At 36.0% G+C, this 13248-nt stretch overlaps 1 protein-coding gene across 1 annotated transcript in view; it reads right to left on the reverse strand.

Moving 5' to 3' along the window:
• Nucleotides 1–13248, reverse strand: part of LOC107591172 (membrane-associated guanylate kinase, WW and PDZ domain-containing protein 2-like) — an 88420-nt gene that overhangs the window by 14046 nt on the left and 61126 nt on the right. The window contains exons 11-16 of the mRNA XM_016280240.1: nucleotides 7287–7455; nucleotides 4085–4126; nucleotides 3142–3257; nucleotides 2812–3004; nucleotides 1843–2028; nucleotides 17–311 (exon numbers count right to left, since the gene is read on the reverse strand). Of these exons, the coding sequence (XP_016135726.1) occupies nucleotides 17–311; nucleotides 1843–2028; nucleotides 2812–3004; nucleotides 3142–3257; nucleotides 4085–4126; nucleotides 7287–7455 (1001 nt within the window). The remainder of the gene's footprint in view (nucleotides 1–16; nucleotides 312–1842; nucleotides 2029–2811; nucleotides 3005–3141; nucleotides 3258–4084; nucleotides 4127–7286; nucleotides 7456–13248) is intronic.

The following is a 13248-nucleotide window of genomic DNA, read 5'->3' on the forward strand; positions in this document are numbered from 1 at the left end:
TTTGTTGGTGCCTTGCCTGCTGTCATGGCTGTAGATCTGTACTGGCACTGCGGAGGGCTGGGCGGGCAGGTTCTGTTGGGTCACTGAGCTGGGCTGATTGGCTGGGCTGGTTTGAGTGACAGGGCTCGGTTGTGCTTCTGAAGTAGGCTGCGTTATGGAGCTGGGTTGAGGTGCAGAGTTGGTTTGAGGGGTGGAGTTAGGTGGAGGTGCAGCACCGGTCTGGTTCACAGTGCTGGGTTGGCAAACTGGACTGGGCTGGGCCATAGGGCTCTGCTTCTCTGAGCTGCCTGCAGAAGGCGTGCTGTTCGTCTCTGAAAAATGGAGAAAAGACAAAAAGCTAAGCTATTTTCAAAGCTTTTCTTTATAACACAGGTATTTTTTTTTTTACAACTAAAGCAATAGTTTAAGTGTTGCATGAGTATAGTTTGCTTGTACTGTCTGTTATTTTACCACTAAATGCACTGAAATAATTATGCAAATAAAATAATATCGCAAACATGTCCAAAATCTGTGAATGCAATTTGCATGGCACAAGTTTCCATTTTGGAGGCTGGTTCAGAGAACATTACAGTTGCGTTTCTGTCTGAGAGCTCTCAGATTCCATCAAAAATATCTTAATTTGTGTTCTGATGACGAACGAAGATCTCACGGGTTTGGAACGACACAAGGGTGAGTAATTAATGACAGAATTTTCATTTTGGGGTGAACTATCCCTTTAAAGTGGATTTCTGGTGGCTTGTGCTGAAATACTGTATCTTTAGTAAATTTGCATTTCAAAAGGATAGTTCACTCAAAAATGAAAATTCTGTTATCATTTATTCCCCTTCATTTCATTACAAACCTGTATGACTTTCTTGTGATTTTAAATGGTATTTTTTAAAACATTTGTATTTAATCATTTTAGCACTGACATTTAAGCCACAATCTCTAGTTTTATCACAAACGACCATTCAGAAAAACCAGTTATAGCATTTCAAATTTGAAAAATACTTAAATTATGTTCGAAAGCAACTGTACAAGGATAGCTTGTTTGAAATAACTTAGAATTTTTAGAAAAAAAGTCAGGGGCTCCTTAAAGCTACAGTGCTCCTTAAAGGACACTGCCCCAACCTCTTCCATTGCCCAGAAAAACAGGTAGTCCCGCCCAAACTCACACTATTTGTTGAGCCATTTGACATGTCAGAGCAATGTTCAGGAAGCCAACCAATAAATGGCTTACTTATAGTTGTCTCTCCACATTAAACTGAGATAAAAGAAAGTATTTTAACATCAAAATGGCTATTACACATAGCCACTTCAGTAGCAGAATTAGTGTAGAATACATTTTTGCGTAAGAATCCCTTTCAAACAGTTCCACAGGCATCAACTCACCCTCCTGAGGGATGCAGCCACAATCTCTAGTTTTATCACAAACTACCATTCAGAAAAACCAGTTATAGCATTTCAAATTCGAAAAATACTTAAATTATGTTCGAAAGCAACTGTACAAGGATAGCTTGTTTGAAATAACTTAGAATTTTTAGAAAAAAAGTAATGGGGCTCCTTAAAGCTACAGTGCTCCTTAAAGGACACTGCCCCAACCTCTTCCATTGCCCAGAAAAACAGGTAGTCCCGCCCAAACTCACACTATTTGTTGAGCCATTTGACATGTCAGAGCAATGTTCAGGAAGCCAACCAATAAATGGCTTACTTTTAGTTGTCTCTCCACATTAAACTGAGATAAAAGAAAGCATTTTAACATCAAAATGGCTATTACACATAGCCACTTCAGTAGCAGAATTAGTGTAGAATCAATTTTTGCGTAAGAATCCCTTTCAAACAGTTCCACAGGCATCAACTCACCCTCCTGAGGGATGATCCTGAGTGTGACGCTGAGTCCCGCGTCCTTGATCAGTTTGACGATGTCGGCATGCGGCATGTTGACGATAGACTGATTGTTGACGGCCAATATGCGATCCCCAACCTTGAGCTTCCCACAGTGGTCTGCTGGACTTCCCTCAATGATCCGGCCGATCTTATGAGGCACCGCTGACAACACACCCACACAAATAGTTTTTACCTAATACATCAAGAGAGCTCTTCCCTTGCATATTAATGGTGGAGTTCCCTTTAAAATCTTAAATGATTCCCTTTGAGCTAAATTATTGACCTGTTTCCCTTACACTGTTATGTTTCCATCCAAAGATTAAAATTTAACTAATGCGCAAAACTGGAATATCGCATAAAACATTTGCGAATAAAGCACCGTTCCATCCAACGAGTCAAAAAGAACAAAGGCATCACTTCCTGATAAACTGGCATTAAGTATCACCAAGAAAAGTAGGAGAAGCCACTTAATATAATAATTTTCATATATAATAAATTAGTTGCGCCTCAGAGCGAGCAGACGAAAACACAATAAATGCTGACATTGCTTTCGGAGGTGGACGCTGCTGTTTGGGAATTATACAATTATACAGAAATACTTTGATGACAGACTTTAATCAGGCATTTCAGAACGCCCATAACAACATTTCAGATGCTGTGCAATGAGATTGGTCACATTGGGACTTTTTTTGATGCACATGGTTGAATTTATTCGGTAAAAGTGTCTCCATCGTAGTTTAGTGCGCATTTTTTCTTATTGGAGACAAAGTTTATCCTACTCAATAGTGCGCATAAGATTTTTATGTGCATTTTTAGAATTTATGCGCATCTTGGCATTTCCATCCAGTGTTTTTTTATGCGATATTCCAAAATGCGCATAAAAATAGGTGGATGGAAACAGCTATTGTTGGTAGACAAATAAAATAAGCATCAGCCATTTCTCACCTGTGGTCTGAATTCTCCTTCGTACTGTGAGTTTAACCTGTCCAGTCCGGGCCGCCCCATGCATGAGGTCAATGACGTAACGGTGGGGTTTTCCAGCCACAGGGATCCCATCGACTGACATCAGCTCATCTCCTGGCCGGAGACGCCCGTCTTTATCTGCTGGGCTCTTCTCGATGATTGCACCAATCAGGATCTGTACATGCATAGCACTGTTACTACAGACTCTCTTTAAGTTGCGATCAGAAACAAAAAGTGGATGAACGTTATCATGTTAGCAAATGGCAGTGAGCTCTGGTTTAGGAAGCGTGTGGTTAGTCCTAGAGTACGAGCCTTCTCCTGAGCCTCCAGACTCACAGGCTGTCCTGGTTCCTCTCCGCCCAGGATCCTGAAGCCGAAACCGGACTTCTGTCTGCGCAAGTGCACCTCCACCTCCTGGAACTCTGATACTGTCAATGAAAGCACACATTTATCTCACAACTTAGTCTTTTCTCCAGACTAGTCTCATCCTTCAAGTGTAATTTAGTGTTCTGGATGACATTTAAGATCCCCATTTCTGTTCATTGAGTACTTAATTAGTAAAATCATTCATTTTATGTTCTTTAACCTGCATTGAGAGGTTCACTCTCAAGGCAGTGAGAATGACAAGTGGCAAAAGCTGGCAAAAAATAAAACTCTATCTCCAGTATATCTCTCTATCTTTAGTATTTCATAATAGCTGTATTTAAAAAAGGATGTCAGACTCTCAGACTTTACTTAGATTACTTAGATTTTAGAGATTTTATTGGACTTTTATTTGATGTACCTATGAATGATTTTGGTATGCAAGGCATAAGGCATAAAAAGACACTGTACTTTTTATTTAGACTTTTTTTATTACCTTTCAGAATAAATGCATAAATACTAAATATTGTTTTTTCAGCCTTTTTACAATATATATCAAATATTGTTTGAACTAATATTGAACCGTTTTTTTGGTAGAGCTAGTTTTGATGAAAATTTTCCTTAAAAGTTCAGTGTAAATGTAATATATTTTTTTCTCTCATTAAATTGCATATGATTTTAGGTGATAAAAATACATTTATTTCATGATACTAAATGCAGAAAAAGAAGTCAAACTGCAGCAGGCAAAACTTTATACCAAATATATAAAAAAAATGTACAAAGGTCATAAAAACTGGATATAAAAAATGAATTTCAAACGTTCAGACTTTATTTTATGCAGAACTCCTTCTGTCAGATTGTTTCTGTTTTAGGTGTAGATATATTTACTCACCGGAAGGGTCAGCTGGGAGAGCTGCTCGAGGAAGCCCTGGCTCTAAGAAAGGGAGAGATACAAGGACAGCCCATAAATCACTGCTTATATAAACACACACACCTGGAAATATACTACAATATATACATCACCTGTCTCACTAATATAATGCCCAACAGCTACAAAGCAAAGAAGATATATGTGAATATACAGTGCCCACAAAAATGCACTAAAAGCACACTTCATCATGACACTTCATCATTTGATAACAAAATTATGTGAACTATACTTTCACAATTCTGACTGACTTTTAATCAACTGCTGTTTTTTCAGTGGATGCATGAAGTCAGTTCTTGATTTTGGGCTTTTAATTATATAATATTTTAGAACTCAAGTTCATCTCTTGGCTCAGAGCGGACAAGCACTGAGATCAGCATGAGCTGCGCATTTCTGCCTGAAAACCAACACACGGCCATGTATTATGCTGTACGTATATTGCATTTAAACTAGGTGCAAGCTTGAGCCTGATTCTGATTCAGAAAGGGAGTCTGATCTTCAACTGCATCATTCTTGCAACCTCATCTGCATCTCTGCTAGAGCTGGGCGATATTTGCAACCACTACGCTCGTGATTTTTAACCAACATATTGTATACAGTATTGTGTATATTGTGATGATTTACATGCTTTTCATTCAGCTGCAGCAGTAGGCTGGTTTTGTGCCCTCTGCTTGTGGAATGACACGACAGCGTTAAGATGTTAAGCTCTCTAACTTAAACCTAAATTGATTTAGAGTTTGATTCATTTGATTCAAATGAGCTCTTTTGAAATGAATCAGTTCAGAATTCAATTATTTGTGTTCACGGAAGTCTCTGGGAGACATTTTGCATGGTTTGAAATGTTTCAATACAACATATGTAGTTCAATGTTGCTGTTTGTTAAACGGCTGTATACATTTTTTTTTTATAAATTTTTTTTGCGTTCAATAAGAACAGCATGGAAAACACACTTTAAATAGATTAACTCTTAATGACTGATATTTCCTATGACTGAAAATGTAGCATATAAAACCATTTAAGAGCAAATACATAAATATTGATAGATTATTTTTTAGCCTTTTTACAATATCAAATATTGTTCAAAGTGGTGTTGATTTTCTTTGTTGCAGTGATGAAATGTGCTGATAAAACTTTATCATGTCATATAGTTTCATAACTAGCAATGATTTTAGACAAATAACACATTTACATGATGATACTAAATGAAAAATAGTCTTAAATTGCAGGCGACCAAATATTTGCAAAAGATTAATTCAAACACAAATAAACGATCACATAAAATATGCATTAACATAAACAGCATGTGTGTCCTTGTTGCTAAAACCTAAGCTCCTGAAATACTTGAATATAAGTATTAATGAGATTTTAAAAGCTTCTATTCTCCAACTTGACAGAATGCCAACTGTTTACAGCATCTTTGCAACATCAAGTGCATATTCAAACAGCTATAAAACATTAACAGTTTTGCGACTGAACATTCTCAAACATTCCTGACACTTTCAGATTAGAAGGCGGTGCAATTTCACAAAATGAGGCTGTTTAAAACATCTTACACAAAAAATAAGACGCGGATCACAGAAAAATATACAAAATGTAATCAACCATCGAGCATACTTACCTTAAAGAGAAACTAAACTGTTTGGAAACATATCTAAAATCACCAGGGTATCTACAATAGAGTGTCTGTGCAATATACTAATAATAATACTACTACTACTAATAATACAATAATTCTTATAATTCTATGGAGCATCATTGCACATAAGATAAGATAATCATCAAACAACATCCACACTAACCAACATCTCCATTGCCAACCTGTCATTGCCAGCTGTGAATACTAAAGAGAAACTATATACAAAATTAAAGAGGAGGTATAGACTAGGACGCATTAATGAGGAAGAGCACACTTGCTGATTTAAAACAGTAGAAAAAAAGTTTATGCAAATGCACAGTGAAGCAATAATGGGAGTGCAGACAGAAGATGAATAGAAACGGCTGCTAGCAGCAGAACGACATCAATCGGTTTAATCGCGGTCAATCAGTTTAAAGCACCTTTAGAAATGCAACATTAACTCTATTGACATTTCAGACTTTTTTTGTTCAGTATGCAGTAGATTTTAGGTACAGTAATAAGTATGTTCACATTTGTATGAATTAATGCATTTCAAACTATTTGCTGAATTAAACATACGCTTCTACTTAAAATGCAGTGAATATGGTTCACAGGGACCTTGAAAAAAGTTCAGAAAGCCTGTATGTGTGGTAAAGTCTCTAAATCTGGTTAAGAAAGTACCTGCATTAATAATGCAAAGTGTTATCTAACGTCAAAGTCACTAAGACCACTAAAGTTCTCCCAGACCCCAGAGCAGCTCCACAGATCTCATTGTGGAAAAATTCCAAATTGACAAGACACAACAACCTCAGAACACTTAGCATGGAGGATAACATTGTACGAGACAACAACAAAACAGTATTTATTTTGAGTCTGAGAGCTGACATGGTCACTCGAGACCATGCTCTAACCAGGCTCAAGTCAATAACACCAGTAAAAGTCATTTTTGGTCCAAACGGAAAGATGTAGAAGAACATATCCGATGTTTAATTTCAGTTTACTCAGTGGCCATATTGAACTCTATTTAATTTTGGTAACAGACATTCAACTACAGCTCTGACAGGATTAATATCAGCAATAAAATCTAACAACATTTGTAACATAAATTTGGCACACTTTATTTGAAAACAATTTAACTTCCATTTCTAAAGCAGATATTTGATGCTATGATTTCTTCCATTACATTTTTTTACAACAATGTGGAGTGGAAACAATGTGGAGTGGAAAATTCGACCAATGAGATTTCACTGTGGGCGGGGCAACTTAACATAATGCTACAGAATTACAAATCAAGTAGTTGCCAACATTTCGTGTCACTCATTTAAATCTCACAAACACTCACCACAGAAAAGTAGCTTTTATTGTTAGCTGTTTTAGCACATTGTGCCTCATTAGGACACACTGCTACATATCTTTTGCCATGTACAACAGGAAATGTGTTTGTTGTTTGGTGTGTATGTGCACATTTTTGGAGTGGAAAAATACAGTAAACAGCACAGATTAGCAGTAGGCATTAATGCTAGCTTTAGATGCTAGCAAGAAGTTACTTACGCCTATTCTCATAGATAGCCCTGGACTTCTCATAGAGGTCATAGGGGTCAGGTTTGGTCAGGTCAAACTCTGGACCTGAAGGCCAGTGCAGATATGGAGCGCTGTGAGGGAGAGCATGGACAGATAGACTGGCTGTGGGACTGCTGTGAGGATCCCAATGTTCCAAGACCTGCAAATACACCGGCATTCAGTAAAGCGCCCAATCATCGGCCAGCCCTGCGTTTATTAATATGCTGAACTGAGTAAGCAAATTGCGCTCGCTCTTCCAGGCAACTTCTGCCTTGGAATTTTGCTGGCCGTGGGTTAGGAAGGTGTTTAACAATGAACTCACTTTTGCGGCAATTAGTTTTTAAATGAAGCGTAAACACAATACATGGCAAGTTAGTTCTAGCTCAGCAAAATAAGGCCACATCAAGGGCTCATCAAGGATGCTTGATGCGTTTCTCTATTGCTGACGATACTGAATGTAATCTTTGTGTTTTCTCAAGCTAATGCAGCTGTGGGCAAAATGTTCCCAAACCACTTCACTACACCGGGCTCTTGCACGACACCCAAAATTAGGTTATGCAAATAGAACGAGCAAAGAACAGCAAGCAGGCATAGTTTCTACTGTTTCTAATATTAAAGGAACACACCACTATTTTTGAAAATAGGCTCATTTTCCAACTCCCCTAGAGTTAAACAGTTGAGTTTTACCGTTTTCGAATCCATTCAGCCGATCTCCGGGTCTGGCGGTAGCACTTTTAGCTGTAGCTTAGCATAGATCATTGAATCTGATTAGACCGTTAGCATATCGCTCAAAAATGACCAAAGAGTTTCGATATTTTCCTATTTAAAACTTGACTCTTCTGTAGTTACATCGTGTACTAAGACTGACGGAAAATGAAAAGTTGCGATTTTCTAGGCCGATATGGCTAGGAACTATACTCTCATTCCGGTGTAATAATCAAGGAACTTTGCTGCCGTACCATGGGTGCAGCAGGCGCTATGATATTACGCAGTGCCTGAAAATAGTCCCCAGCTAGGTAATAGGAAAAATATAGAAACTCTTTGGTCATTTTTGAGCGAGATGCTAACGGTCTAATCAGATTCAATGATCTATGCTAAACTGCAGCTAAAAGTGCTACCGCCAGACCCGGAGATTGGCTGAATGGATTAGAAAACGGTAAAACTCAACTGTTTAACACTAGGGGAGTTGGAAAATGAGCGTGTTCCTTTAAAGCTGTTGTTACACATGATTCGACTGCTTGCTTTGAACCCAAGATTGTTTTCCCCAACCTCTACCTCTGCTAGTCACTTTGTACTTTTATACTTTTTACTAGTTCCAATTCCTCTTAATGGTTTCATTAACGATTCTCTTAGTAGTTTTAAAAAAGACGAAGAAGATTTTTTGTTGTTGCCGTTTTATGCCTTTATTTCGATAGGACAGAAAGTGGACAGGAAGTGAAGTGGAAGAGGGGGTGGGATCGGCAAAGGTCTACGAGCCAGGACTCAAACTCAGGACACCTGAAGCGCAATGGTTCTACAAGACGGACACACAGATGTTTTTAGAATTTTTAGAGATCAAATAAATGTAATTCCATTAATGACCTTAGCTATATATGAATCAACAATACTAAAAGTAACAAAAGAGGAGGTAATATACACTACCGTTTAAAAGTTACCGTTTCAGAAAGATTTTTTCATGATTACCAAGACTGCATTTATGTATGTATGTATGTAGTTATAAAAAATACTGTAAAACAGTAATATTGTGAAATATTATTACAATTTAAAATATCCATTTTCTATTTTAATATACTTTAAAATGATAATTTATTCCTTTGATGGCAAAACTCAATTTATTGAATTTTTGGAAACTTTGATGTATTCGCAGAAAGTTAAGAAGAACAGCATTTATTTGAAATAGAATATTTTTGTAACAATGTCTTTACTATCACTTGATCAATTTAATGCATCCTTACTGAATAAAGAAAAAACAACAACAACAACTTCCTGATCCCAAAACTTTGAACGGTAGTGTATTTTAATAATTTTTATAAAGTACTACTAACAAAATACATAATTCGTATCTCCAACCACACACTGTCATATGAATAACCGGTCAATATTTACAAAAAAATGCTAATTATTTGGCTTTCATTTTCATGATTTAGGACAAATCGCGAACATATGATTTGCAGATGTACCCGAATTCACCTTTTCAAGCAGACATAAGGGTCGTGTGCCATTCAGAATTGCATCAGAATGCTTTTTAAATTACAATTAAATCTGAATTTGAATTGAGGTAGCAGGAAATAGAATTGTATTAAAATGTGCATTTATATAATATTATACGCTCTTATCTTTGCTTTGATCATCGTACTGAATATGATCCTGATGTAGTATTTGATAAAAAATGCAAAAAAAATTTTTTTGCTCAAAATGTTGCTTTTTTATGAAACTTACCTACACTGAAGTGTTGATAAAAAAAATGTTTGAAGCTAGAATAAAACAGAATAAGAATAAGAACAGGCATTGTTCTTTATTTTGGTGTATTGCATGTTTAGATATTCATACAACAAAATATTCTGGGGGCCATGAAATTTGAGCAAAAATTATAAAAAAATGCTGACAGTAGCTGGCAACTTTTTTCAAAAACGCTGGCGGGGAAAGAGTTAAAATCAATTGAAAGAAGAAATTTACCCTAATAAAGGTAATTGTCCATTCTACAAATTCTACATTCTATCCATTCAGATTCATACTCCGATTCATCTTCTTGTCGGGTCCAAGCCAGTTCAATTCCAACTAACGAACCGACAGTGAGGTGATTAAATTCTACACAACCCTGGACAACAAATGGATTCGGTTTCGTGCCAAAAGCTTTAGCGTGAAAGCGCCCTAAAGGCAAATGCCAAACAAAAGGCATAATTGAAGAAGAGGTGGAAAAATCAACAAAGAAAGAAAGTAGATGCCAGGATGAGAAAGATGCCAAGGCTTATTAAAGGAGGTCAGTGTTAATCTGGAGGAGCTGTAGAGGATGAGGGCAAATGCCTCTGGGCTGCTGTGTGCGGCTGGGAAACAAACAGATTAAAACGTGTCACTGCCAAGCAAACGCACGCACACGCGCACATTAGCTCATAGATGATGTTATTACTGCCAGAGCGAAGCGCTGTGACGTACATACTCTTGCAAACAGGATTTTGCTTATAGCAATCAAAGAGGCTCACGATAGAGGTCTGCTAAAGGACAAACCATTCTGGGTGGGTTCAAGTCAGTTTTTTATACATAACTTCAGGTTTGCAATGGGTTCAGGTTTGTGATGAATAAAAAATACAGTTTTATTATAAATATTTGATGTGTTCTTAACTTAACTTGTTATATCTTTGAGTCAGAGTCTGTGAAAATGGGAGCATAAGAGTTTACGTGCTCAGAGATGAAATAAAAAGGGATTCATATTTGGTTTAGATTTCTGACAGATGAGATTTGGTTTTCAAAACCAATCTTTAGAACAGACTCTCTGTAGTTTATACTGTATATGTGACCCTGTCTGTGAAATCCAGGCTAAAGTCTCAAAATCTAATTATGAGATAACAAGCATCAGAGTTATTTCAACCATTCAATTTCACTATGATATCAATCTTTGACATGGCCTTATTCACTCAATATTAAAGATATAAAGGATGATTTTATGTAGAAAACAGTAGGCCTAAAATCACAAAAAATGACTTTAGCTGGGTTTTCACAGGCAGGGTCACATATATTAGAGCTATACAAAGCCATTTTTTTTTTAACCTAATTTAACCTATGAAAAATGTTGTTTCTTTAAATTAATGTATTTAAGTTTATTCAGTTATGCTAAATATCTTTTTTTATTTGAATAAAACCAGTTCATTTATAGGATACCATTTTTTTTACAATAAGTGAGCAAAAAATGAGGGTATTTGGACACAGATCTGCATAAGAATGTGGTTTATATGGATTTGTAGAGATCAGATTTCCATGATCAGTTTCTTTCTTTTTTTTTTTTTTTTGAAAAAACAATGGATTTGAGTTGTATGCACAAAATAATCAGATTTTGCATGTCTGAACAGGTTTCAAATTTCAGTTTAATCACCATGCAGAAATCTATCTTAAACTAGATTCTTTGAGAGATTAAGTTGAAATACATTTTGCTACAGAAAATCTGTTATTTTGGGTAATATATCAAACATTTATAATAAATTCGATTTTATTTTATTAGCTATAAAAAAAATTACCAAACAAGTAACTAATATTGTGACCATTTTAATTCACATTCAAGTTGGCCACATTTCTGCAGAAGCTGGACAGTTAGCATGTGGTAACACATCGTTTCTATCGATTGAATGATTCAGTGCTCTGACCACATAACCGTGACATTCACATTCAGTAAAGGCTAATATTCTTTGGACATGGATAATTGCAGAAAAAGATGGACCACTTTAACATTTTCCAGTCATGAAACTCTTTCTGGCTGTGGAGATATTCTTAAAGCAAATGATGTCTAATTAAACCCCAGCGAAAGAGAGGGAGAGAGATGATAAAATCCAAGCTGCTCTACTGTACTGGGGTAACGAGACTTTCGCTCTGTCCCAGTTCTGTTCCCTATAGAGATAGATACAAAGATATGTGTTGAAGAATGACAGTAAAGTGGCCAGCAGCTCAAGGCAGTGCGACTGACTCTCTGTAGAGTGAAGAAAAATCAGTCGATTTATGATCAGTCAAGCCTTTGTTATATATATATATATATATAAGGAGACAGGACAGAGATCTCAAACCAAAAATATATAAATGCGTGGGTGGATGGGTAGGCATGTACTGTTGCACTGTGTACGTATATATATATATATATATTTACACACACATATCAGTACAATATATTTTATATATATTCTATATTATATTAAATATTCTCTGCTGCAAAATGATCAACTACCAACAATGAAGTGTTATAACTTTTCCAGTTGTGATTACTGGATTTGTAAAACATTTTTCAATATGTATATTGCACTCACAAAAAGCTGACCTGAGCATAACTAGAATTTTAGAATAAAATATTACCTGCTTTATTAAAATGGGTAGATTTTATTTATTAGTTTGTTTGGTTCTCAGATGAAAACGTATCACATTTTAAGTGGTTGATTGTTTGCTTGCTTGTTTTAGCAAGCATTCTTGAATCTTTAAACAATGAATTACCATAACCTTTTCAGTTATGATTACTGGATTTGTAAAAACCATTTTATATAAATGTGACCTTGTCTGTGAAATCCAGGCTAAAGTCTCAAAATCTAATTATGAGATAACAAGCATCAAAGTTTAATTTTAACTATTCATTTTACTATGATTCCAATATTTGACATGGCCTTACTCAGTCAATATCAAAGATATCAAGGTTACATTTTCACAGAATGTTCTTTACTTTATGAAGAATGATTTCATGTAGAAAACAGTAAATCACAAAAAAAAGGTCTTTAGCTGGGTTTTCACTGCCAGAGTTAGTTTTACATTTCTAGCAAAGCTGAGCATAACTTGATTTCACAAAAATGTATATATTTAACATTAAAAAAAATCCTTAAAATCATTTGATTTATTTGCAAATATATATATGCCGTCATATACCTTATCATATACATGTACATATACCATCCTGTGTGTAAATATACATACACATGGGACAGTTCAGAGTTTGAGGAACACTTTCTTGAAGATTTAGTCAAGCAGACAAGACAGCTGACAATATTGGATCAGAATCAAAGGACATCACAGAGACAGACTGCTGAGGGTGAAGGTTTTATGTGCCACATTACACAGTGCACTGGTTAGTGAGGAAAGATTAGTGAAGGTGCAGAGATTTGTTCTCAGCTGTACTAAGTGTTTATTTCAACTAGGTCCCCGTAGCTTTTAACAAATGAATTTCCATAATCTTTCCAGTTGTGATGACTGGATTTTTAAAAACTTTTTT

Source organism: Sinocyclocheilus grahami, unplaced genomic scaffold, assembly GCF_001515645.1.
Source record: "Sinocyclocheilus grahami isolate Dianchi unplaced genomic scaffold, SAMN03320097.WGS_v1.1 scaffold8.1, whole genome shotgun sequence".
Classification (NCBI taxonomy): Eukaryota; Metazoa; Chordata; class Actinopteri; order Cypriniformes; family Cyprinidae; genus Sinocyclocheilus; species Sinocyclocheilus grahami.